At 43.8% G+C, this 27197-nt stretch overlaps 1 protein-coding gene across 1 annotated transcript in view; it reads left to right on the top strand.

Moving 5' to 3' along the window:
• Positions 1-25650, top strand: part of si:dkey-91i10.3 (cytochrome P450) — a 63209-nt gene extending 37559 nt beyond the window's left edge. Inside the window, exons 9-12 of the mRNA XM_034186933.1 lie at positions 1084-1471; positions 19698-19706; positions 25117-25120; positions 25640-25650. Coding sequence (XP_034042824.1) covers positions 1084-1242 — 159 coding nt within the window. The 3' untranslated portion in view covers positions 1243-1471; positions 19698-19706; positions 25117-25120; positions 25640-25650. The remainder of the gene's footprint in view (positions 1-1083; positions 1472-19697; positions 19707-25116; positions 25121-25639) is intronic.
• Positions 25651-27197: the final 1547 nt, after the last annotated feature.

Below are 27197 nucleotides of genomic sequence, written 5' to 3'. Positions count from 1 at the left end.
CACTAGCGTTTCCATGCCAGTGAAATCAAATGTAATTCTTTTTCTCCATTAAATAAACCAGTTAATTATGATGATAATCCTAATTTTAAATTTCATTATTGTTATTATTATTGTTATGATTATTTTGTCAGTGTACATGACAACAAAAAGAGTTGTCAGCTGCTGGAAAGTTATTGTAAAAACACTCTTGCAGGCACAGAAAAAGGGTGGGATTCAGTCACTTCAGCTTGTAATGTGAACACAGTATAAGTTCTAAGCCGTCTTTACAAATAGACTGGTTGTCCTTTCTGCAAACTTTTTTCCTCAAGTGGGCAGATTCAAACCCGTTTGTTACACCCCGTCTGTCTACTTTCAAATGCCTTTTATTTCATAAACTGGCTGCCTGCCTCATTTGCTGTGTGATCCGCAGAGAAATGTGACGCAGAGTTCTGGTTCTGTGAAGCGGAGCAGAGCACACCGAGGAGAGCACCTGTCACTGGTTTCCTGCTGCACATGGAGAGAATTCGGCTGCACCCAGCTCAGGGTAAAGCTGAATCCTTTCCATGTGTTGCAGGACATGTCACACAATTCAGAAAAACGTGCAGGAATTATTAGCCTGTATTTACAATTATATGAATGAGATGTGCTTTATTTGGAAGAAAGTCGAAGTGTAACTGACTTTAGCCCATAACCCCCCCAACTTGTCCCTCCCATTAGAGAAACCCCGAGGTGAACTGTCCTCTGCACACGGTGCACCCCTCCCCTTTCTTTCACCATCTCACTGCTTCAGCAAGCAGGGGCACCTGCAGCTGCCTGCAGGGGGCAGCAATTTGCCAATTTTACACACAGTGACAAGAAAACCATTTTTACGGTGGATATGATTTTTTTTAAGTGTTCGTTCCCACGGTGCTGCCCCTCCATAAATGCTGCCCAGGGCGACGGCTCGCATGGCCGGTATCAAAAGCCGCCACTGATTGAAAGTGTAACTTTAAATTAGAAATGGTGAAAATGTATGTGGAGAATGTTGTGTGTTTGCGATCTTTACAGTTTACCACAGAACTCTCAGTAGTAACAATGCATCTGTGTCTTTCTCTCAATCCCAAGATAATAAAGCATTATGAGGTGAGGCCAGATCCTGCTGGAACTGCAGTCAAGCCAATCACCAGAACCCTTCTGGCTCCTGCTGTGCCAATCAACCTGCAGTTTATTGACAGAAGAGCCAGAGAGGAGGAGTCAAGAACAGCAACACATGCTTCTGTTTAAGATACTCCAGGATTCACACTGTGCGGTCTGCCTGTCAGCACGTCATCAGAACTGAATTAGCTACATTCCATTGAAGGCATTTGTACTGTGTTGTACGGTACACATACACAGCACTGGGAAAAAAAGGTTTTCATGCTGTCCTGTTTTATCATATCTGTCACACTCTTAGATTGTGACACAAACTGTAATATGATTTCAGAAAACACAAAGTACAAGTTGTTTTTTTTTTGTTGTTTTTTTTTTAGATTTATTTTATCAAAGAAAAGGTTGCATCATCAATCATCATCATCAACATCAATTTTATTTATATAGCGCCAAATCACAACAAACAGTTGCCCCAAGGCACTTTATATTGTAAGGCAAGGCCATACAATAATTACGGAAAAACCCCAACGGTCAAAACGACCCCCTGTGAGCAAGCACTTGGCAACAGTGGGATGGAAAAACTCCCTTTTAACAGGAAGAAACCTCTAGCAGAACCAGCCTCAGGGAGGGGCAGTCTTCTGCTGGGACTGGTTGGGGCTGAGGGAGAGAACCAGGAAAAAGACATGCTGTGGAGGGGAGCAGAGCTCAATCACTAATGATTAAATGCAGAGTGGTGCATACAGAGCAAAAAGAGAAAGAAACACTCAGTGCATTATGGGAACCCCCCAGCAGTCTAAGTCTATAGCAGCATAACTAAGGGATGGTTCAGGGTCACCTGATCCAGCCCTAACTATAAGCTTTAGCAAAAAGGAAAGTTTTAAGCCTAATCTTAAAAGTAGAGAGGGTGTCTGTCTCCCTGATCCGAATTGGGAGCTGGTTCCACAGGAGAGGAGCCTGAAAGCTGAAGGCTCTGACTCCCATTCTACTCTTAAAAACCCTAGGAACTACAAGTAAGCCTGCAGTCTGAGAGCGAAGCGCTCTATTGGGGTGATATGGTACTATGAGGTCCCTAAGATAAGATGGGACCCGATTATTCAAAAGCTTATAAGTAAGAAGAAGAATTTTAAATTCTATTCTAGAATTAACAGGAAGCCAATGAAGTGAGGCCAATTTGGGTGAAATATGCTCTCTCCTTCTAGTCCCCATCAGTACTCTAGCTGCAGCATTTTGAATTAACTGAAGGCTTTTCAGGGAACTTTTAGGACAACCTGATAATAATGAATTACAATAGTCCAGCCTAGAGGAAATAAATGCATGAATTAGTTTTTCAGCATCACTCAAGACCTTTCTAATTTTAGAGATATTGCGCAAATGCAAAAAAGCAGTCCTACATATTTGCTTAATATGCGCATTGAAGGACATAGAACCTTGTGGAACTCCATAATTAACCTTAGTCTGTGAAGAAGATTCCCCATTTACATGAACAAATTGTAATCTATTAGATAAATATGATTCAAACCACCGCAGCGCAGGGCCTTTAATACCTATGGCATGCTCTAATCTCTGTAATAAAATTTTATGGTCAACAGTATCAAAAGCAGCACTGAGGTCTAACAGGACAAGCACAGAGATGAGTCCACTGTCTGAGGCCAAAAGAAGATCATTTGTAACCTTCACTAATGCTGTTTCTGTACTATGATGAATTCTAAAACCTGACTGAAACTCTTCAAATAGACCATTCCTCTGCAGATGACCAGTTAGCTGTTTTACAACTACCCTTTCAAGAATTTTTGAGAGAAAAGGAAGGTTGGAGATTGGCCTATAATTAGCTAAGATAGCTGGGTCAAGTGATGGCTTTTTAAGTAATGGTTTAATTACTGCCACCTTAAAAGCCTGTGGTACATAGCCAACTAATAAAGATAGATTGATCATATTTAAGATCGAAGCATTAATTAATGGTAGGGCTTACTTGAGCAGCCTGGTAGGAATGGGGTCTAATAGACATGTTGATGGTTTGGAGGAAGTAACTAATGAAAATAACTCAGACAGAACAATCAGAGAGAAAGAGTCTAACCAAATACCAGCATCACTGAAAGCAGCCAAAGATAACGATATGTCTTTGGGATGGTTATGAGTAATTTTTTCTCTAATAGTTAAAATTTTATTAGCAAAGAAAGTCATGAAGTCATTACTAGTTAAAGTTAAAGGAATACTCAGCTCAATAGAGCTCTGACTCTTTGTCAGCCTGGCTACAGTGCTGAAAAGAAACCTGGGGTTGTTCTTATTTTCTTCAATAAGTGATGAGTAGTAAGATGTCCTAGCTTTACGGAGTGCTTTTTTTATAGAGCAACAGACTCTTTTTCCAGGCTAAGTGAAGATCTTCTAAATTAGTGAGACGCCATTTCCTCTCCAACTTACAGGTTATCTGCTTTAAGCTGCGAGTTTGTGAGTTATACCACGGAACCAGGCACTTCTGATTTAAAGCTCTCTTTTTCAGAGGAGCTGCAGCATCCAAAGTTGTCCTCAATGAGGATGTAAAACTACTGACGAGATAATCTATCTCACTCACAGAGTTTAGGTAGCTACACTGCCCTGTGTTGGTATATGGCACTGGAGAACATAAAGAAGGAATCATATCCTTAAACCTAGTTAGAGCACTTTCTGAAAGACTTCTACTGTAATGAAACTTATTCCCCACTGCTGGGTAGTCCATCAGAGTAAATGTTATTAAGAAATGATCAGACAGAAGTGGGTTTTCAGGGAATACTGTTAAGTCTTCAATTTCCATACCATAAGTCAGAACAAGATCTAAGGTATGATTAAAGTGGTGGGTGGACTCATTTACATTTTGAGCAAAGCCAATTGAGTCTAACAGTAGATTAAATGCAGTGTTGAGACTGTCATTCTCAGCATCTGTGTGGAGACTGTCATTCTCAGCATCTGTGTGGATGTTAAAATCGCCCACTATAATTATCTTATCTGAGCTAAGCACTAAGTCAGACAAAAGGTCCGAAAATTCACAGAGAAACTCACAGTAACGACCAGGTGGACGATAGATAACAACAAATAAAACTGGTTTTTGGGACTTCCAATTTGGATGGACAAGACTAAGAGTCAAGCTTTCAAATGAATTAAAGCTGTCTGGGTTTTTGATTAATTAATAAGCTGGAGTGGAAGATTGCTGCTAATCCTCCACCTCGGCCAGTGCTACGAGCGTTCTGGCAGTTAGTGTGACTCGGGGGTGTTGACTCATTTAAACTAACATATTCATCCTGCTGTAACCAGATTTCTGTAAGGCAGAATAAATCAATATGTTGATCAATTATTATATAATTTACTAACAGGGACTTAGAAGAGAGAGACCTAATGTTTAGTAGACCACATTTAACTGTGCTTGTCTCATGAAGAGCCAGCCGGCTTTCGTGTCATGAAGAGCCGGCTCTCGTGTCATGAAGAGCCGGCTCCCGTGTCATGAACACATCAGCTGGCATGGCGTGTTCAGCACGCAGTGTTCTGCTGGTGACCGCATTGTAAATGTGATATGTGTTTTAATTATTACAATATGGGGAAATCCCGCAGTTACACATGCCTTGCGGTTGCATCCAGTGTTAAATTCTTATTAAATTATTTCCACGTGAGGACAGCATGCCAATGTCCGTGCTTCATGGTGAAGTTATGCAACATCATATTCCACAAGCCACTGCAGGTGTTCCCCAGCTGTGACTTGGGAGCACAGACATTCGAACAGCTTCAGATAACAGGGACATGCCCACCTTTGTCTGCCGACCTTATCAGCTCACAGAAAACAGGCTCACTCTCTGTTCCTTTGTTCTGTGATTTTAATTTTATGTATGTATTATTATTTTTTGTCCAGCATCTTTCTGATGTCTGTGTTCTTAATTTAACACCTTGCATGCACAGTCAGGTCTAGCTGCAGTCAGTCAGCGGTGGGCTGATGTGCACCATATGTCTACAGTAAAGCGTATGAGCAAAGCGATCACACATGAATGAGTTCATGCCTTTACCCTTATTTGTTTTATTTGATCTCCACTCTTTCTGTCTGTCATGTAAACTACAGTTTACGTGGTGGAAGTGACATCTGCCTGCCGGCCGACTTCACACAATGCCACCCACTCAGACCCTGGTCAGTCCTCATGAGGGCATGAGCGCCCACCCACACATGTGCATTGCATGTTCACCAGCTGAGTTGCAGTGCACAGCGGTTGGCCGGACTCTGGGGCTCTCAGCCACAGCTGAAGCTGACAATGTGGGATTCATGGTGTGTGCGTGTGTGTGGGTGTGTGTTGGAGGGAACAACAACACACTCCACAAGCCATTTGTGTGTGTGTGTGTGTGTGTGTGTGTGTGTGTGTGTGTGTGTGTGTGTGTGTGTGTGTGTGTGTGTGTGTGTGTGTGTGTGTGTGTGTGTGTGTGTGTGTGTGTGTGTGAGGGGGGGTTCGGCACAGTCACACACGTGTTGCTAGGTTATGCCACACTCGTGTTCCACAATTTTCACAGACAGCTCGAATGTGGTCATCTGCTCTCTACTCTTGTGCTGGGAGCGTGAATAGCCCCACCTTTTCTAAGTATCCAGCGAGAGGTGTTGGATATCATGTCTGGCACCTGGAATTTAGCCAACACCTGCCGAGAGAGCGGTTGAATGGGCACTCGCAGGGCACTTGTTGTCCTTTGGCCACTGCTGTGCGCAAATGGTTGTGGTGCAATTCCTCTTTCGTGCGCCAGTCATCTTCAATCGTGTTATGTGTAAATGGGCCTTAAACCTCGTCACTAAAATAAACTGAATCATGTAAATGATTAAGCTTTGTGTCACTTTCTGAACTCCATTAAAACAAAAACTAAACAAATAAAAACTTTTAAAATGTATATTTCTCTTTATTATTCAATAATAAATTCCCAATGGCTCCAATGGAATTTATCTCAAATTCTACTAAGTTCGAATCGATTTGTTGGGGAGGCACACAAAGCTGCTGTCAGCAGAGTGATGTTCACATGTCTCAGGAGCTCAGCCTATGAGACTGAAAGATGTCTGAGATAAGCTTGTGGAGGGATAATATGGACAGAGGGATAATACCACACATGGGCTGAGGTCCAATGTTCAGTTTTGCTACATTTTGCAGAGAACATTTTGTTATAGAGCAACAGCAGCAAGGAAGCCACAACAACACAGAAGGGCTTTGGAAATCAGAGAATTTTTACGAGAAGAAGATTAAATTTTAATGAAGTTCAGAATTCACAAGTTAGCTTGCAGGGAGAGCAACTAATACTTATATAATGAATACTAATACCAAGGATAAGTGGTAGCTGAAGACAAACTGTTGTGTGCTGGGGTGTTTGGCTGGCTTGGTTTTTGTTTTTCTGTTTCTCCCACCAGGTGGTATGCGTTCAGGACTGAGTGGCTGAGTATTAGGACCTCACCCTGAACACCTGAGGCTTGTTTTCATGTGCAGGTCATCAGGGCTCACAGCTGTGGTGTATTCTGTCTTGATCAGAGATTGCTGCACTTAAACCTTGAATGCACAGTGTGTGGTTGCCAGAGACTCGACCTTGTGAGCAGACGTGTGAGATCGACGTCAGGAGAACAATCTCACCATTACGGACGCAGAGACCGCTCCAGGTTTGACGCCACAGTCTGTGAAGGAGGATTGGGTGAGGTCTCACGCTCTTCAGCACACTTCCTGAGGTAATTTGGTTTTGGTGACTTTTATGAAGTAATGACAGTGGATTTGGTGTCCCTCACACCTTGTGTTATTGAGCTGTCATTGTTATTGAATTGTCTAATCAGCTTCTGCTGCAGTGGAGATTTGAACTGAGTTGTTCCGTGCCTGCAGGGTGAGAAGCTGATATATATTTAAGCCAGGAAGTGTTTGCTGATTGTGTGCACCCTTTTGAGTTGTGTCTCTCTGGGTGGAGAGTGTTGGACTCACCTCATGTTTTCTTTCTTCACAGACTCAGTTTGTCGCGGCCACCTGGGGGGTGTCAGCGGGGTCCCTGGGTCCGAACTGCTGTGGCTCCGGACCGTTTGTGCTGCTGAGAGCGCGCCGTGTTTTCACCTCACCAGACCGCGGACATTTTTGGTTGTTTATCACTGCACTTATTATGATTATTAAATTCTGTTATCTTTTGAACCGTGCTCTGCTTATTTCGTGCTGGGTCCTGTCAAACGCTGGGTCGGTGCTCCGACCGCGTCCGACACATAACACAAACTGGTGGAGGAACAACCCACCTGGATGGAACAACAGTAAGAGAGTATGAGGAATGTGAAGAATTAATGCAGTGTTAAATCTGATATTTGTAGTTGACACTATATTTGAGTAATTTCATTGTTATTTGGTCTGCTTGTTTAGTCCCTAGTCCTTTTAATCAAACTAGGTCCAAGAGCATTCACAGGTGCTATATACTATTACATTCTTCGCCCAACTAAAGTACCCTGGGTCAACCACCCAGGCAGAACAACAGTACATACAGGCAGAGGTGGGACAAAGTCACCATCAAGTCACTCTCAAGTCATCAATCAGCAAGTCCGAAGTCAAGTCTCAAGTCATAATGACCACCAATCACCAATTGTAAGTTGACTAGAGACTTGACTTGGGACTTGTAGATTGATGACTTGAGAACAACTTGACATTGACTTCGTCCCAGCTCTTACATGGACACAAGTGTCTCCTGGAATTAGTTGTGATTTTTTTTTATGTCCTTGGCGTCCTTGCATTGTTTCCTTTTATTGTCCTGACACTTCACACTGATTCTTGGCCAAAGTTTAACAGACAAAATGACATTTTCTGAACAGCAAAATGATTCATTCTTATTATGTTTATGTGCAAGTGAAAGGTAAACAAATGAAAATTGAGGTTGATACTGGATGAGCTGTATTTGTGATATCCGAAGCTCTGTATAAACGCAGGTTTAAAAAGGTTAAACTTGTACAAACCTGTTGTGATTTAAGAACATACAGCCAACAAGCACTGGAAGTTAACGGGCTCCTCCAGGTTTTGGTAAAATCTAGAGGTAACTGTCATAAATTAACCTTATTTGTTTGGAAAGGTAATGGTCCAGCCTTAATGTGAAGGGACTGGATTGAAAGGTTAAAACTGGATTGGTCTTTTGTAAACTGAGTGGAACCAAAGAGTGTAGAAGAGCTTTGTGGGAGATAGCCAGAGATGTTCCAACCTAAAGTAAAGGACATCAACACTGGCGACTCCAGAGATTTTTTTTCTGCAGGTGCTGTGGGGGAGCTTGACATTTTTATGAGGGCGCTATGGGCTCCCTTGTCACTCTCTGCTACACCGCTGCCACATTCACGGGCTTGCGTACACATAGCCACATTATCCATCTGTGACACTCACTACTGACATACAGAATGACCAAAATCTCACAAACCTAGGCTACTGTTCAATACAAATATTCACAGACCTACACATGTAGCCTATAGCCTCAGGAGAAAAATGCCAATGGCAGACGGAGAGAAAATCTTTCACCTACCATTAATGTCTTCATAACAGTACAATGCACCTGTTGTTGTGGTTAAGAGCAAAAGCATCAATGATTTGGTTGCTGTCCAGAGGCCGTGTTCTCTGAAGGATAATTGCCAGGAGTGACACCGGGTCACTGGTTTGTCTGTGCCTACTGCTGTTCCTCAGGTAGTTCTTTAGGTGATGTAGACTTCACTTCTTTCCAATTCCACTCATGGATATTTGGGCAGCAAAGACTGAACCATTTCAACAACTTGAAACTACACTCACTACAGTATGACGTCATCATTGATGCTGAAAAACTCATCCATGCCTTTCTCTACAGGCTTGACCACTGTAACTCCCCGCTCTTTGGAATCTCTGGAAAAAACCTTCAAAGGCTCCAATACATTCAAAACAGTGCAGCTAGAATTCTGATGAGAGCATGTAAACAGGAGCACATTACACCTATTCTCCATAACCTTCACTGGCTCCCCATCACCTACAGAATCCATTTTAAAATTGCTTTCATCACTCACCAATGCATCCATGGCAATGCTCCCCCACATAGCTCAAAGACCTCCTCACTCCTCACACATCCTTATGTTCCCTCTGTGCATACAACACAAATCTTCTCCACCCCCCTCGCAACAAACGTCACACCATGGGAGACAGGGCCTTCTGTTCAGCTGCTACTCATATTTGGAGCTCCCTCCCTGACCACCAGAGGGCTCCACAAACTGTGGAAGCTTTAAAAAAAAAAAAAGCCTCAAGACATATCTATTTAGACAGGCCTATCACAGGTCTGAATAATTTGAATCTGTTGCATCTTAGTCTTTATATTCTATTTTATTATTTTATTTTGGTTTTATTCTATTCTGCTGACTGTTTTTCAATTCAATTTCAATTTTTTTCCTTTATTTTCCTTTATATAGCACCAAATCACAACAGAGTTGCCTCAAGGCGCTTCACACAGGTAAGGTCTAACCAACCCCCAGAGCAACAGTGGTAAGGAAAAACTCCCTCTGAGGAAGAAACCTCAAGCAGACCAGACTCAAAGGGGTGACCCTCTGCTTGGGCCATGCTACAAACATAAATTACAGAAATAATTCACAGAACAATTAACGGACGAATTGTTGGGAAGGTGTCGTAGCACGGACCCACAACAGGGGGCGCAAATGAACGGACAATGAGTAAGCCAAAAGGTAACAATTTAATGTTGTGACAACACACAACTAAACACACAAAATTTGTAAAGCCAATTAACACCAGGTGACGTGTGGGCAGGCTCGAAGATAGAAGACCCCGACGAGAGAGAAGCCGCGTCCCACACGGCCTCCACCACCAACGGTCTGAAGAACACCGGAGCCGCCAAGTCCCGTATCCCCAGGTGACCTCTGTCTTCGGCTGTCGACCCTGGTACTGCTGGCAGAAAGCAGAGACAAGATGAATGAGTGTAAGTCCGTACACTCAGTGGTCCACGGTCTGTACACAGTTAGGAGGGGGAACCTCCACCTCCAAATCACACACTCGTGCAGCTCTTGATTAACCACTTATCTGTTCAGAGAGTGAGGCGCAGTCGTCGTAGTCACGCCAAACGCCAAAATCCCAGATAAGGCAACGACCACAGGACAATGGCTGCAAATGAGATCTAGATTAGTACACAATGTGTCAGTCAGCAGAGAAATTACCTCTTGGTAGTCGATTTCTCGGCGGGGAGGTGGAGTTGCAGTCCGGCTTAAGTAGTGGTGTAGATGAGTGACAGCTGTCACTTCCTCTGGGTCTGGCGCCCTCTCGTGCTTGGAGCCCGCACTCCAAGCAGGGCGCCCTCTGGTGGTAGTGGGCCAGCAGTACCTCCTCTTCAGCGGCCCACACAACACGAATATACAAGAATTGCTGTTGGTGCACAGGACAGGAGGGTCGCCAACACAAATACAACTCCCATCTCTGGATGGAGCTGCACCTTAGAGAAAAAACAGAATCAGGCATCAGAAAGACAAAACATACTGTATAATTTGCCAGCATTAATCAACAAGAAAAAAAGAAAAAAATACTAAGGTGATTGCCGGCCACTAGCCCTATACTTCACTAAAAGACCCAGAATTTAGGTCAAGTTGAGGCCGCGGCCCGCTCCAATTACTAATAACATGAATTAAAAGAGTAAAAACATAAAACAAAACTGTACCAGTATGCTAGCCATATGAAAGAGAAAATAAGTGCGTCTTAAGTCTGGACTTGAAAGTTTCTATAGAATCTGACTGTTTTATTGATGGAGATCATTCCACAGAACGGGCATGATAAGAGAAAGCTCTATGACCCACAGACTTCTTATTCACCCAAGGGACACAAAGTAGTCCTGCACCCTGAGAACGTAAAGCCCGGGCCGGTATGTAAGGTTTAATTAGGTCAGCTAGGTAGGGAGGTGCCAGTCCATGAATAATTTTATAGGTTAGTAGCAGAACCTTAAAATCTGATCTCACTGGGACAGGAAGCCAGTAAAAGCCAGTTTTTATCTTAGGATTTTCTGTTTTTATTCTCTTGTTTATCCTTGGTTCTATTTTGTTATTTTTCCTGTAGCACTTTGAGATTTTTATGAATGAAAGGTGCATTATAAATGAAATTTATTATCATTATTATTATCATGACATTGAACATCACATTACACTCATTTTGTGTAAAACAAGTGAAATATTTGTCTAATCACATAAATCTGAAAATGCCAGAAGTGTCTTACTGTGGAAAACTGAAGGGATAATGTTGTCGCCGTGCCTCTGTAACATGTTGAATGTGCGTCTGTGGGCTACATGGGAACACGTGCGCATGTGTGAAGGGTTATGATTAGTGTTATTTATTTTTCATGGCCACGCTTCTTTGGCTGTGCTTGTATTTTCATCAGTTTTCATAAATGGTAAATGGACTGCATTTATGTAGCACTTTTCCATCTGCATCAGACGCTTAAAACACTTTACACATCAGTGCCTCACATTCACCCCGATGTAAGAATGCTACCATGCAAGGTACCCACTACACACCGGGAGCAACTAGGGGACTAAGGACCTTGCTCAAGGGCCCTTAGTGATTTTCTGGTCAGGCTGGGATTTGAACTGAGGATCCTCTGGTCTCAAGCTCAATGCTTAACCACTAGACCTGATTGCAGGTGATAATTGCAGGTGAAGGAAACCATCACTGCACACACAGGCGACCTTGAGGCTGCCTGTGAGAAGAAGCGTGGCCATGAAGAAGATGTTCTGCTGCAGTTGCTGCAAAAGATGGTGATGGAGTCCGGGGAGGTTTTGAAAGACCTTCTGCAGCCTCAGCCCGTCACTCCTGCTGCAGCCTTTGGTAATTCCGTACGTGACTGCCTAGTCACAATGTCAAAGGCACAATTCAGAAAGGCGAGGCCACGTATAACCACCATCCTCCATGAAGTCATGGATGCTGACACTGATGAGGAACTTCCAAACTTCACAACCATGCGGTCAACATACCCAGCTACCTACACCGTATATTTGGAGAGGTGCTTGACCTCTCCAAATGTGGAGATACGGTGCCCCATCCACATCCACTGCATTTCCTACACATTCTGGGTACATGGACATGTACATGTCTCAGCAGCATGTACAACGGCCTCCACCTCATCCAGGTTTTCGCCCACTACATGCACTAACGCAGCAGGCTTCCACAGCTGTGTCTGCTGCGTTGAGCACATGTGCTTCATCCAACCACCAGCACCATGGACACAAGCAGTCACAATATTTCAGATTTGTCTGCACTTTTTAACCTGTCTGGTCCTTCAGCTACTACCAGCCCATCCACTGAGCTGCATACACCTCCACCGCCACCACAGTGACATTTTTCCTCTACATATATTTTTCCTGCTATTTTTCTTTATACATAGCTATTTTTTATTTTAATGTATGTGTATTTTTAAGCCTTACATATATTTATTGGTAGTTTCATGGTTCTGAACATTTTTCTTTTGATCCTTTTTATAAAGTTTCTTTTTCTGCAGTTTTTGTGTACATAATTATTTTTTTGGTTTATTTTAATACTGTTTTTATTTATGCCTTTTTGATGGTTTTTGGAAATGTATGATTGTGTTGCTAATTATGTGACATCTTGATCATTTTTTCATTTAAAACTCACCTTTTACTCTTTTTTGTGTCTGCATTTTTTGTATACGTATATCATCACTTTTTTAGAAGTTTATTTTTTCCTGCATTTTTTTTTTTTTTTTTTTTTTGAAAAGTTTCTTACAGTTTTTTCAGGCACTGCAGTGCGATTGTGGACACTTGTTTTTTATTGTTGTTGTTGTTGTTTTGTACCTTGATTTCATCCAATTTGCTGCTCTGTAAATAAATTTTTATCAGGATTGTAAAATTGTTTGGGTGCTTTTTTTTGATTTGGTTTTGCAAGTTTCATAGTTTCAGTAATTTGTGTTTTCTCAAATTATTTTTCAAATATTACCATAATTTGGCTCCAGAATCACTCAGTGTACAGTTGTGCAGAGACCAAGTAGCAGTAGGACAACACGAGGCAGCTTAAACCACAACTGCACAATCCCCAAGTATAGAACATCATTTGGACAGTTGGTATTTTAGATAATGTCTTGTTAGTGTAGAAAAGCTCAGCCAGGGATGGCAGTTGAAAACTAGCAGTGGCTATACTCTGTGTGCATCTCATCAGCTGCAAACTTTATTTTGTAACTTTGTTTGATTGCATTGTCCCTGTCAAATAAATAAAGATAAAGATAAAGACAAAACATCTGCTTTCATGCAGTTTTGTACAGTTTTTCCTTGTGTTTTCTGCAGTGCTGCACTATAAATAAATGCTACTTTTTATACCTTTGGTACAACTTTGACAATCTTTTCTGCAATGCTGTTCTATAAATAAATAGTGCTTTTAATACATTCGGTACAACTATGAAAATCTTCTCTGCAATGCTGCTCACTAGATAAGCAGTATTTTTTGTACCTTTGGTACAGTTTTGAAAATCTTTTCTGCAAAGCTGCTCAATAGATAAATAGTATTTTTTATATACATTTGGTACAACTTTGAAAATCTTTTCTGGAATGCTGTTCTATAAATAAATAGTACTTTTAATACATTTGGTACAACTATGAAAGTCTTCTCTGCAATGCTGCTCACTAGATAAATAGTATTTTTGTACTTTTGGTACAATTTTGAAAACCTTTTCTGCAATGCTGTTCAATAAATAAATAGTACTTTTTATACCTTTGTGAAAACCTTTCTGCAATGCTACTTGATAAATAGAACTTTTTATACATTTGGTACAACTTTGAAAAATTTTTCTGGAATGCTGTTCTATAAATAAATAGTACTTTTAATACATTCGGTACAACTATGAAAATCTTCTCTGCAATGCTGCTCACTAGATAAGTAGTACTTTTTGTACCTTTGGTACAGTTTTGAAAATGTTTTCTGCAAAGCTGCTCAATAGATAAATAGTATTTTTTTTGTACTTTTGGTAAAATTTTGAAAACCTTTTCTGCAATGCTGTTCAATAAATAAATAGTACTTTTAGTACCTTTGGTACAGTTTTGAATATCTTTTCTGCAATGCTGCTCAATAAATAAATAGTATTTTTTGTGCTTTTGGTACAATTTTGAAAACCTTTTCTACAATGCTGTTCAATAAATAAATAGTACTTTTAGTACCTTTGGTACAATTTTGAATATGTTTTCTGCAATGCTGTTCAATAAATAAATAGTACTTTTAGTACCTTTGGTACAATTTTGAATATCTTTTTTGCAATGCTGCTCAATAAATAAATAGTACTTTTAGTACCTTTGGTACAATTTTGAATATCTTTTCTGCAATGCTGTTCAATAGATAAATAGTATTTTTTGTACTTTTGGTACAATTTTAAAAACCTTTTCTGCAATGCTGTTCAATAAATAAATAGTACTTTTAGTACCTTTGGTACAATTTTGAATATCTTTTCTGCAATGTTACTTAATAAATAAATAGTACTTTTAGTACCTTTGGTACAATTTTGAATATCTTTTCTGCAATCCTGCTTGATAAATAAATATTACTTTTTATACCTTTGGTACAACATTGAAAATCTGTTCTACAATGCTGCTCAATAAATGAATAGTACGTTTAATCAGGATTATAAAACTTTGGGTGCCCTTTTTGCATTTGGTTTTGCAATACAGCAGCTTTTGTGAAATTGAGAACTTTGATGTCCTCATCATAACCTTCGTTTTGTAATTGAGTTATGTTTTCTTTGTGTCTTATGTTTCTTTTCTTAAAATAAATTTTACTTTTTATCATGATTCCAAAACTGTGCTTGTTGCCTTTTTGAAATTTGGTTTTACAATACAACTAATTGTAAGCAAAAAAAAAAAAAAAAAAGAAAGAAAGAAAGAAAAGAAAAGAATTGCTTGTCATTTTGGCATTTTTTGATGTTACATACCCTCATTGTATTTTCAGATATGTCGCTCAACTGAAGGTCCCTAAATTAAAAATAGCATCAACAGTAATGCCTGAGGTCCTTTATTGCCTGAATCATTAATACAAACATAAACTATATCATCTCATTTTGCCATGGAACTGCACCAGCTGGGGAGTTAACCCAGTGCTTCAGAAGATTCCTCTCTTTTCATCCTTGGAGGCAGTGTTGGGGCCAGTAGCCATGTGTGTCCTCCAAGACACATCCCTCTGGCCATGCTCCTGGAGTGAAGTCACGTTTTTCATTCTCTTCATGGTCAAGCTGCTGGTTTTGTAGTCCTGGGTATCTGCAATAACAACATAAAAACAATTACAATAACAAATTTTTACATGCTTTATATACTGTATAAAATAATTCCACCTACAAAGCTTCAACAATTAGTGTCCTCAGTTCCCAAACGCTTATTGAGTGTTGTTAGAAGGAAAGGTGATGTAACACAGTGGGAAACATAACACTGTCCCAGCTTTTTTGAAACATGTTGCAGACATCCATTTTAAAATGAGCAGATATTTGCACAAAAACAATCAAGTTTATCAGTTTGAACATTAAATATCTTGTCTTTGTGGTGTACTCAGTTAAATATAAGTTGAAGAGGATTTGCAAATCATTGTATTCTGTTTTTATTTACATTTTACACAAGTCCCAACTTCATTGGAATTGGGGTTGTAGACAGGGTGCCCTGCCTCCTCACAATTCTGCTGCACGTCCAAACAAGGCTTGCCGAAGTCCATCTAAAAATGGAAGTAGGTGCTGGATATTATATAGTCCCAAGGTGGTATGATGGTGGAGAACCTCTAGATAACTCATAGCTGCATAAATTGCTACATTAATAATAATACATTTAATTTGACGGTGCCTTTCTTAGCACTCAAGGACACATACAGTAATACACAAAGTCCACAAAGAGAAACAATAAATCAATAAAATCACTAAAATAGAGCAACAGGCATCACATCAAAGAAGCAGTCATAAACAAATGTGTTTTGAATTGTGATTTGAAATGAGGAAGTGAATCAGTGTTTCTGAATGAGGTGGTAATGAATTCCAGAGACGGGGAGCAGAGCGACTGAAGGCTCTGCTGCCCGTGGTAGTGAGACGGGCGGAGCGGACAGACAGGTGTCTGGAGGAAGAAGATCTGAGGGAGCGTGAGGGAGTGGAAACATGGAGGAGGTCAGACAGATATGGAGGAGCAAGGTTGTGAATCGCCTTGAATGTTAATAGGAGGATTTTGAATTAAATACAAAACTGAACTGGAAGCCAATGAAGCTTCTGGACAACAAGAGTGACATGGTGGATGGAGGGGGTTCGAGCTATGATGAGGGCAGCTGAATACTGGACCAGTTGGGATTTATGGAGGGATTTGTGAGGGAGACAGAAGAGAGAATTACAATAATCCAAATTGGAGGTGACAATACTGTGAACAAGGATGGCAGACCTAGTAATGATATTGATGTGGGACTGAAAGGATAGGGTACTGTCAAGGATGACACCCAGACTCTTAACTTGGGGGGTGGTGGTGAGAAGATGGAATTATCAATAGTGAGAGAAAAACAATCTGTTTTGGATAAAGTGGACTTTGTGCCAATGAAGAGAACCTCAGTTTAGCTACTGTTTAATGTAAGAAAGTTTAAGCTGAACCATGAGATCATTTGTAATTTTATTTGAGTGCTGTTTTAGACTGGAACTGTTCGTACAGCTTATTGTGGGACAGGTGAGAGTGGAGTTGGGAGGCAACTGTTTTTGATTTTAGAAATAAAGGGTAGATTGAAATTGGACGGTAGTTACTGAAGATGGAAGGGTCGGTGCCAAGGTTGGGTTAATGACAGCAGTTTTGAAGAATGTAGGGACAGTTCCAGTGGTAAGAGAGGAGTGGAGAATGGCAGAAATGAGGGGTTCCAGAGAGAGGACACAGGCTTTAGGGAGGTGGTCCAGTTGACAAGTGGAAGACATGGATTTTCTGATGAGTTCTGTGATTTCTGAGAAAGTGGGGAGCTGGAATGAAGAGAATGAGTGTATGGATGATAATCAAATGAGACACTGAGGTGAGAGATAGAACCAAGGTTCTGGTGGATATTATAGGGTTTTTTTCTCAGTAAAGAAAGACATAATGGAGTTGGAGAGGGAGGTTGTGTACAGGTGAGGAGGGAGAGTCCTGGGATTGGGTGTTAGTCGGGAAAACAATGATTTGGAGTTTCCCTTAATTAATTATACTAGAGCAGTAGTGGGTTTTGGTGTGAGCAATCCTTATGTCAGATATGGTTACTGTACATTTCTTTGTGAATAGTGAGACCAGTTTTTCTGTGAAGTTGCTCAAATTGTCGACTTTGAGTTTTCACGGAATGAAGCTCAGGGGTGAACCAAGGGGTGGAGATGGAGACAGAAACAGATCTGGTTTTTAACAGAGCAAGAAAATTAAAAATATTATGGAGAGTGTTGTTGTAATGAGAAACCGGATGATCAGGGGCAGATACAGTAGTGTTCAGAATAATAGTAGTGCTATGTGACTAAAAAGATTAATCCAGGTTTTGAGTATATTTCTTATTGTTACATGGTACCAGTAGATTCAGTAGATTCTCACAAATCCAACAAGACCAAACTGTTGGGAAAGTGTAGGAACACGGACCCACAACAGGGGGCGCAAATGAACGGACAATGGAGTAAGTCAAAATAACAAAGCTTTACTGTTGTGAATGTGCACAACGAATACAACCAATCACAGCAATGGACAACAGTCAATTCACAAAAGTGTCGTGTGGGCAGGCTCGAAGATAGGAGACGCCTCTCCAAGGTAAGACCGGAACCACACGGCTTCCTCCGCCACAGGACCCCGGGAATACTGGAGCCGCCAAGTCCCGAACTCCCAGGTGGCCACTGCCTCCGCGTGTCGGACCTGGTACTGCTGGCGAGGAACAAAGGACAGTTAGATAGGGGCACGTTTGCACCCAGGACTCCGAACAGCAGGGAAGTTACCTCCACCTCTCGTTGGAACAGTAATCCACAAACTAGCACAATCCAAAAAGATACACTCCGTAGCTTCGATACGTTACCTCTCTGGTAGAAACGATATCTCGGCAATGAGGTGGAGGTGCCGTCCTGCTGATATACCCCACAGATGATTGCCGTCAGCTGTCTCAGGTGATGGGTGACAGCTGTCACCGTAGCTGCTCACGTGAGGCGGCGGCGCCCTCTGGTGCCTGGAGCCCGCACTCCAGGCAGGGCGCCCTCTGGTGGTGGTGGGCCAGCAGTACCTCCTCTTCAGCAGCCCACACAACAGGACCCCCCCCTCAACGGGCGCCTCCCATGCAGGCGGACGACATGGTGGACCAGGAGGTCCGCTGTCTCCTGGGCCGTTGGGAGCTTCGGGAGGGCCACGAAGTGGGCCGCCTTGGAGAATCGGTCCACTATCGTGAGGATCACGGTGTTTCCCTGGGACGGCGGGAGGCCCGTGACAAAATCCAGGCCGATGTGGGACCAGGGGCGATGAGGCACGGGCAGCGGCTGTAGCAGTTCCGGAGCCTTGCGATGGTCGGCCTTGCCCCTGGCGCAGGTGGTACAGGCCTGGATATAGTCCCGGACGTCGGCCTCCAGGGACGCCCACCAGAAGCGCTGCCGGACAACTGCCACGGTTCTTCGCACCCCTGGATGACAGGAGAGCTTAGAGCCGTGACAGAAGTCCAGGACTGCAGCCCTTGCCTCTGGTGGGACGTAAAGTCTGTTCTTTGGTCCAGTCCCGGGGTCCGGGCTTCGTGCCAGGGCCTCCCGGACGGTTCTCTCTACGTCCCAGGTGACGGTGGCCACGATAGTGGACTCCGGGATGATGGGTTCCGGTGGATCCGACAACTCCGCTTTGACCTCGTCTTCGTGTACCCGGGACAAGGCATCCGATTTCTGGTTCTTGGTCCCGGGCCGGTAGGTGATGCGGAAGTCAAAACGGCCGAAGAACAGTGACCAGCGGGCTTGCCTGGGATTCAGCCGCTTGGCGGTCCTGATATACTCCAGGTTCCGGTGGTCAGTGAAAACCGTGAATGGCACGGACGTTCCCTCCAACAGGTGTCTCCACTCTTCAAGAGCCTCTTTCACCGCAAGGAGTTCTCGGTTGCCGACGTCATAGTTCCGTTCAGCCGGGGTCAACCTGCGGGAAAAATAGGCACACGGATGAAGGACCTTATCGGTCTTCCCACTCTGGGACAGCACAGCTCCTATCCCTGAGTCCGAGGCGTCCACTTCAACCACTAACTGGCGACTAGGATCGGGCTGCACCAGAACGGGTGCAGACGAGAAGCGCCGTTTCAACTCCTTGAACGCGGCCTCGCAACGATCCGACCAGGTGAAGGGGACTTTTGGTGAGGTCAGGGCTGTCAGGGGGCTAACAACCTGACTGTAGCCCTTAATGAACCTCCTGTAGAAATTCGCAAAGCCGAGGAACTGTTGCAGCTTCCTACGGCTTGTGGGTTGGGGCCAGTCTCTCACCGCTGCAACCTTGGCCGGATCAGGTGCGACGGAGTTGGGGGAGATGATGAACCCCAGGAAGGACAAAGAGGTGTGGTGAAACTCACACTTCTCGCCCTTAACAAACAGCCGGTTCTCCAATAACCGCTGCAGGACCTGACGTACATGCCGGACATGAGTCTCAGGATCCGGAGAAAAGATGAGTATATCATCTAGATATACGAAGACGAACCGGTGCAGGAAGTCCCGCAATACGTCGTTAACCAAGGCTTGGAACGTCGCGGGGGCGTTTGTGAGGCCGAACGGCATGACCAGGTACTCAAAGTGACCTAAGGGGGTGTTGAATGCCGTCTTCCACTCGTCTCCCTTCCGGATCCGAACCAGATGATACGCGTTTCTAAGATCAAGCTTGGTAAAAATCTTGGCTCCATGCAGGGGCGTGAACACCGAATCCAACAGGGGTAACGGGTATTGGTTGCGAACCGTGATTTCGTTCAGCCCCCTATAATCGATGCATGGACGAAGTCCGCCATCTTTTTTACCCACAAAAAAGAAACCTGCGCCCATCGGGGAGGTGGAATTTCGGATCAACCCGGCAGCTAACGAGTCCCGGATGTAGGTCTCCATTGATTCGCGCTCAGGCCGTGAGAGGTTGTACAGTCTACTGGACGGGAACCCACTGCCTGGAACCAAATCGATGGCACAATCGTACGGACGGTGGGGGGGGAGTGTGAGCGCCAGATCCTTGCTGAACACGTTGACAAGGTCGTGGTACTCCACCGGCACCGTCCCCAGATTGGGCGGGACTCTGACCTCCTCCTTAGCTTGGGAGCCGGGAGGAACCGAGGAACCTAGACACACCCGATGGCAGGTCTCGCTCCACTGAACCACTACCCCGGACGGCCAATCAATCCGGGGATTGTGCTTCAACATCCAGGGAAAGCCTAAAACCACACGGGAAGTGGCCTGAGTCACAAAAAACTCGATCACCTCCCGGTGGTTTCCTGACACCACCAGCGTTACAGGTGGTGTCTTATGTGTGATCGGAGGGAGCAGGGAGCCATCTAGCGCTCGAACCTGCACAGGCGAGGTAAGCGCCACCAGAGGGAGCCCTATCTCCCTGGCCCATCTGCAGTCCAACAGATTCCCCTCAGAGCCCATGTCCACCAGTGCAGGGGCCTTCAGGGTTAAATCCTCATACAGGATCGTGACTGGGAGTCGTGTAGCAATGTGGGTGTGTCCCACGTGAATGTCTCGGCCCACCCCTAGCCCAGTCTCTAGGGGCGGGCGTTGGTGTTGTAACCGCTCGGGGCAGTCTCTCACATGGTGCTCTAGTGCACCACAAGCAAAACAAGCTCCATGGGCCCGTCTCCTCTGTGCAGCTGGTGCCCTAAATGTTGCCCTACTCGTGTCCATAGCTTCGTCAGTAGGGGGAGCTGTGGCCCCACGGAGCGCAGGGGCCGTGGAGCGTGGGGAAGGCGGAGCGCGGTCGGAACCGGAAGGGAGAGGGACGGCGCGTGCCCGGCCACGCCCTTCGTCTCGTTCCCGCCGGCGTTCTTCTAACCGGTTGTCCAACCGTATGACAAGATCGATAAGCCCGTCTAAATCCCGCGGTTCGTCCTTAGCCACCAGGTGCTCCTTGAGAACCAAAGACAGTCCGTTTACAAAGGCGGCGCGGAGGGCAGCGTTATTCCAGCCGGATCTCGCAGCCGCGATGCGGAAGTCGACTGCATAAACAGCTGCGCTCCGGCGCCCCTGTCTCATTGACAGTAGCACGGTTGAAGCGGTTTCTCCTCTATTAGGGTGATCGAACACGGTTCTGAGCCCCCTCACAAACCCATCGTATGTCAGAAGGAGCCGTGAATTCTGCTCCCAGAGCGCTGTAGCCCGAGCGCGTGCCTCACTGCGAAGCAGGTTTATGACATAAGCTACTTTACTAGCATCGGTCGCGTACATAACGGGACGCTGTGCGAAGACGAGCGAACACTGCATCAGAAAATCCGCGCACGTCTCCACACAGCCTCCGTACGGCTCTGGAGGGCTTATGTATGCTTCCGGGGAAGGAGGGAGAGGTCGTTGAACAACCAGTGGAACGTCAACGTTACGCACAGGATCTACGGGAGGGAGAGCCGCAGCGGCGCCCAGAGGGCGCGCTTCCACCTGCGCGGCGAGAGCCTCCACCCTGCGGTTCAGGAGGACGTTCTGCTCGGTCATGAAATCCAACCGAGTCGTGAAAGCGGTGAGGATCCGCTGCAACTCACCGATTACCCCTCCCGCGGACGCCTGCGCGTCCTGTTCTTCCATTGGCCGTTCAACAGCCGGTTGACGCCCCTCGGGATCCATGACGCTGGCCGAGATATCCTGTTGGGAAAGTGTAGGAACACGGACCCACAACAGGGGGCGCAAATGAACGGACAATGGAGTAAGTCAAAATAACAAAGCTTTACTGTTGTGAATGTGCACAACGAATACAACCAATCACAGCAATGGACAACAGTCAATTCACAAAAGTGTCGTGTGGGCAGGCTCGAAGATAGGAGACGCCTCTCCAAGGTAAGACCGGAACCACACGGCTTCCTCCGCCACAGGACCCCGGGAATACTGGAGCCGCCAAGTCCCGAACTCCCAGGTGGCCACTGCCTCCGCGTGTCGGACCTGGTACTGCTGGCGAGGAACAAAGGACAGTTAGATGGGGGCGCGTTTGCACCCAGGACTCCGAACAGCAGGGAAGTTACCTCCACCTCTCGTTGGAACAGTAATCCACAAACTAGCACAATCCAAAAAGATACACTCCGTAGCTTCGATACGTTACCTCTCTGGTAGAAACGATATCTCGGCAATGAGGTGGAGGTGCCGTCCTGCTGATATACCCCACAGATGATTGCCGTCAGCTGTCTCAGGTGATGGGTGACAGCTGTCACCGTAGCTGCTCACGTGAGGCGGCGGCGCCCTCTGGTGCCTGGAGCCCGCACTCCAGGCAGGGCGCCCTCTGGTGGTGGTGGGCCAGCAGTACCTCCTCTTCAGCAGCCCACACAACACAAACATTCATGATATGCACACTCTTAAGGCTATGAAATTGGGCTATTAGTAAAAAAAGTAGAAAAGGGGGTGTTCACAATAATAGTAGTGTGGCATTCAGTCAGTGAGTTCGTCAATTTTGTGGAACAAACAGGTGTGAATCAGGTGTCCCCTATGTAAGGATGAAGCCAGCACCTGTTGAACATGCTTTTCTCTTTGAAAGCCTGAGGAAAATGGGACGTTCAAGACATTGTTCAGAAGAAGAGTGTAGTTTGATTAAAAAGTTGATTGGAGAGGGGAAAACTTATACGCAGGTGCAAAAAATTATAGGCTGTTCATCTACAATGATCTCCAGTGCTTTAAAATGGACAAAAAAAAACAGAGACGCGTGGAAAAAAACAAAAACAATCATCCAAATGGATAGAAGAATAACCAGAATGGCAAAGGCTCACCCACTGATCAGCTCCAGGATGATCAAAAACAGTCTGGAGTTACCTGTAAGTCAAATCAAATCAAATCAATTTTATTTATATAGCACCAAATCACAACAAACAGTTGCCCCAAGGTGCTTTATATTGTAAGGCAAAAGCCATGCAATAATTACAGAAAAACCCCAACGGTCAAAACGACCCCCTATGAGCAAACACTTGGCGACAGTGGGAAGGAAAAACTGCCTTTTTTCCCCTTTGTAACACAACATAGTTTTTAAATCTGCTTCTTTGTCAGTGTTCCTTTACACGTTTCCAAAAAAACAAACAAACAAAAAAAAAAAACTAATTAGGTTTTCTATCCTGTCTTTTAGAAATAATGTTTGCCTTAAATGTTTGCAAAAAAAATAATAAATTAAAAAAAAATCATCTTTTCCTAAATTGTACTTTTCAGATAGCTGTTGGAAAGTGTCAAGACCTTTATCAGATGATATTTCCCAGTAAGCAGTTATGCCCTTCTTGCACCAGAGTATAAATTCAGAGTCATATGCTCGCGACCGTAATATTTTAGCGTCCTCTTCAGTTGTTTTATCTCTGAGTTCTTTAAACCAGATGTTCAGTGGTGTTTTAATCAGGTAAAAGTGACCGTAATAACACTTTATCCCCGATAAAAGAAGGAAGAGGTACTTGGACTTCAGGCTGGTCTATCTCTTTCCATTCGTGTCACATGTTGGGTCACATCATGCGAGCCGCACTCTGAGCTGTGCAGCTTTATAATAACTCTCTAAACAAGGTAGAGTCATGCCACCTTCATTTCTCGCTGTTTATAGTGTTACAAATTTTACTCTTGGTCTCTGTTTTCCCCTAATAAAAGTTGAGATCATTCTATTCCATTCAGTTAACTGTTTCATGGGCACTTCAATAGGTAATGCAGAGAAATAGGTAAAGTAGTTTGAGTAGCATGATCATCTTAATTAGCTCGATTCTGTTATACATGTACACTGGCAGAAGTGACCAGCGGTTCAGTTCGGTCTTAATATTTGTTATTAGTGGAGTGTGGCTGTGGACATATATATTTTCTAAATCCTTAGCTATGTGGACCCCAAAGTATTTAATTATATTGTTACACCAGTTACCCTTTAGAAGTTTAAGAGTATTTTTACTTGGTTCATGGTTAAATGTAAGGATTTGTGTTTTATGAAGATTTAGTTTATAACCTGAATATGATCCATATGTGTTCAATAGAGTTATTAAAGTTTTTCTCAATTGGTTTGGGCCATTTCTTGAAACAGAAATGACATTCTCCAACATGGACAAATCCCCAAACCACCTTACAATTGTTCACAACAGAATGGCATTTCCCATTGATTTCATCAAATTGCAAATGTCTTAGTACATGTCTCAAGTGTCTCACTGCATCTTTGCAAATGGTTATGTACAAGTAGCTTACAATTAGCACAATGAGCTCACATTCAGCACATTTTCCAAATAAATAGATCTTGCTGATCTAAACTGATGAGCTGATTCTCAGTCTAATGGTTTTTCTCTCCAAAACATGTCAGCATGATTTCATTGCATAAGTCATCATATGCACAATAGTCTGTTCAATTGTCAAAATTAGTCAAGAATACATATACCATGACCACCATATATGAATTTCTTGTAACATTTGATAAATTCATGACAGTAGTTGACAGACAAATTAGAACGGATGAAATTAGAACTTGACTAACAAAGGAGGAATTTCCCACATCTCAGATGACCAATCAAACAGTTTGTTCAGTTACCTGACAGGTGCTGTCTATGATTGTGAATGGCTAAACCATTTAGGGAGAGGTATGAGCTTTTGCAGGTGATCCATGGTGTTGTGCTGAACCATCCAGGTTATTTTGGCAAAAGCACTAAGTGAATGCAAATGAGCCAAAGCAATTGAGAAGGATCTTTGCAATTTTGAAGGTACTGACTCTTTATATGGGAAAGGAATCTAGTTTTGAAGCATGTGTAAACAGTTTTGGGAGAGATATGAGCTTTTGCTAGTGAACTGTAATGTTGCACAGAACTGTAAGACTGGCCAAATGATCTTATAGTTTTAAGAATGTCATTTCTGTTTCAAGAAATGAGCCAAACCAATGGAGAAAAACTGTAATATTGGCAGACTATTGTTCAGTTTAGTGAGGGTTACTAACACAACGTCTGCATATAGACAGATCTTATATTCTGAGCCATGTATGGTAATACCCGCTACATCCTCATGCTCTCTAACAACCTAATGTTCTCCAATCATTTGGCCAATATAGTTGTGAATATCTTATAGTCCATATTGATATGGGTCTGTATGAACTGCATTCAGTCACATCCTTTCCTGCCTTCGGTATTACAGAGATAAGAGAGTGTTTCCAAGATGGTGGTGGTTCCCTCCCCTCCAGAACACAGTTAAAACAAGATTTTAATAATGGTATAGAGCTGTTTCTGAAACCATCCAGACTTTGCATTTTGATCCCGTTCAAATTTGATATTGTTTTACTGTTTTACTGATTACTGATTGTGTAAGAGTTTTATTTTGTGTTAAACCTATAGAGGATAAGTCGAGGGAATCCAAGAAGTCGTTTACAGTTACTAAATCTGCGGCTGGGGGTTGCATGATTAAAATGGAGTAGTAAGTCACAAAGGCTTGTTGTATGATATCCAAGTTGTATTGCAGCTTGTTGGTCTGTGATTGTTTAATTTTATATATATATCTACACTCAACAAAAATATAAACACAACACTTTTGGTTTTGCTCCCATTTTGTATGAGATGAACTCAAAGATCTAAAACTTTTTCCACACACACAATATCACCATTTCCCTCAAATATTGTTCACAAACCAGTCTAAATCTGTGATAGTGAGCACTTCTCCTTTGCTGAGATAATCCATCCCACCTCACAGGTGTGCCATATCAAGATGCTGATTAGACACCATGATTAGTGCACAGGTGTGCCTTAGACTGCCCACAATAAAAGGCCACTCTGAAAGGTGCAGTTTTGTTTTATTGGGGGGGGGGGGGGGGGATACCAGTCAGTATCTGGTGTGACCACCATTTGCCTCATGCAGTGCAACACATCTCCTTCGCATAGAGTTGATCAGGTTGTCAATTGTGGCCTGTGGAATGTTGGTCCACTCCTCTTCAATGGCTGTGCGAAGTTGCTGGATATTGGCAGGAACTGGTACACCCTGTCGTATACGCCGGTCCAGAGCATCCCAAACATGCTCAATGGGTGACATGTCCGGTGAGTATGCCGGCCATGCAAGAACTGGGACATTTTCAGCTTCCAAGAATTGTGTACAGATCCTTGCAACATGGGGCCGTGCATTATCCTGCTGCAACATGAGGTGATGTTCTTGGATGTATGGCACAACAATGGGCCTCAGCATCTCGTCACGGTATCTCTGTGCATTCAAAATGCCATCAATAAAATGTATCTGTGTTCTTCATCCATAACAGACGCCTGCCCATACCATAACCCCACCGCCACCATGGGCCACTCGATCCACAACATTGACATCAGAAAACTGCTCACCCACACGACGCCACACACACTGTCTGCCATCTGCCCTGAACAGTGTGAACCGGGATTCATTCGTGAAGAGAACACCTCTCCAACGTGCCAAACGCCAGTGAATGTGAGCATTTGCCCACTCAAGACGGTTACGACGACGAACTGGAGTCAGGTTGAGACCCCGATGAGGACGACGAGCATGCAGATGAGCTTCCCTGAGGCGGTTTCTGACAGTTTGTGCAGAAATTCTTTGGTTATGCAAACTGATTGTTTCAGCAGCTGTCCAAGTGGCTGGTCTCAGACGATCTTGGAGGTGAACATGCTGGATGTGGAGGTCCTGGGCTGGTGTGGTTACACGTGGTCTGCGGTTGTGAGGCTGGTTGGATGTACTGCCAAATTCTCTGAAACGCCTTTGGAGACGGCTTATGGTAGAGAAATGAACATTCAATACACGAGCAACAGCTCTAGTTGACATTCCTGCTGTCAGCATGCCAATTGTACGCTCCCTCAAATCTTGCAACATCTGTGGCATTGTGCTGTGTGATAAAACTGCACCTTTCAGAGTGGCCTTTTATTGTGGGCAGTCTAAGGCACACCTGTGCACTAATCATGGTGTCTAATCAGCATCTTGATATGGCACACCTGTGAGGTGGGATGGATTATCTCAGCAAAGGAGAAGTGCTCACTATCACAGATTTAGACTGGTTT

The sequence above is a fragment of the Thalassophryne amazonica genome, chromosome 14, assembly GCF_902500255.1.
Source record: "Thalassophryne amazonica chromosome 14, fThaAma1.1, whole genome shotgun sequence".
In the NCBI taxonomy this organism is placed as follows: Eukaryota; Metazoa; Chordata; class Actinopteri; order Batrachoidiformes; family Batrachoididae; genus Thalassophryne; species Thalassophryne amazonica.
The sequence above is the reverse complement of the archived record's forward strand: the minus strand, read 5'-3'. Positions and strand labels throughout refer to the sequence as shown.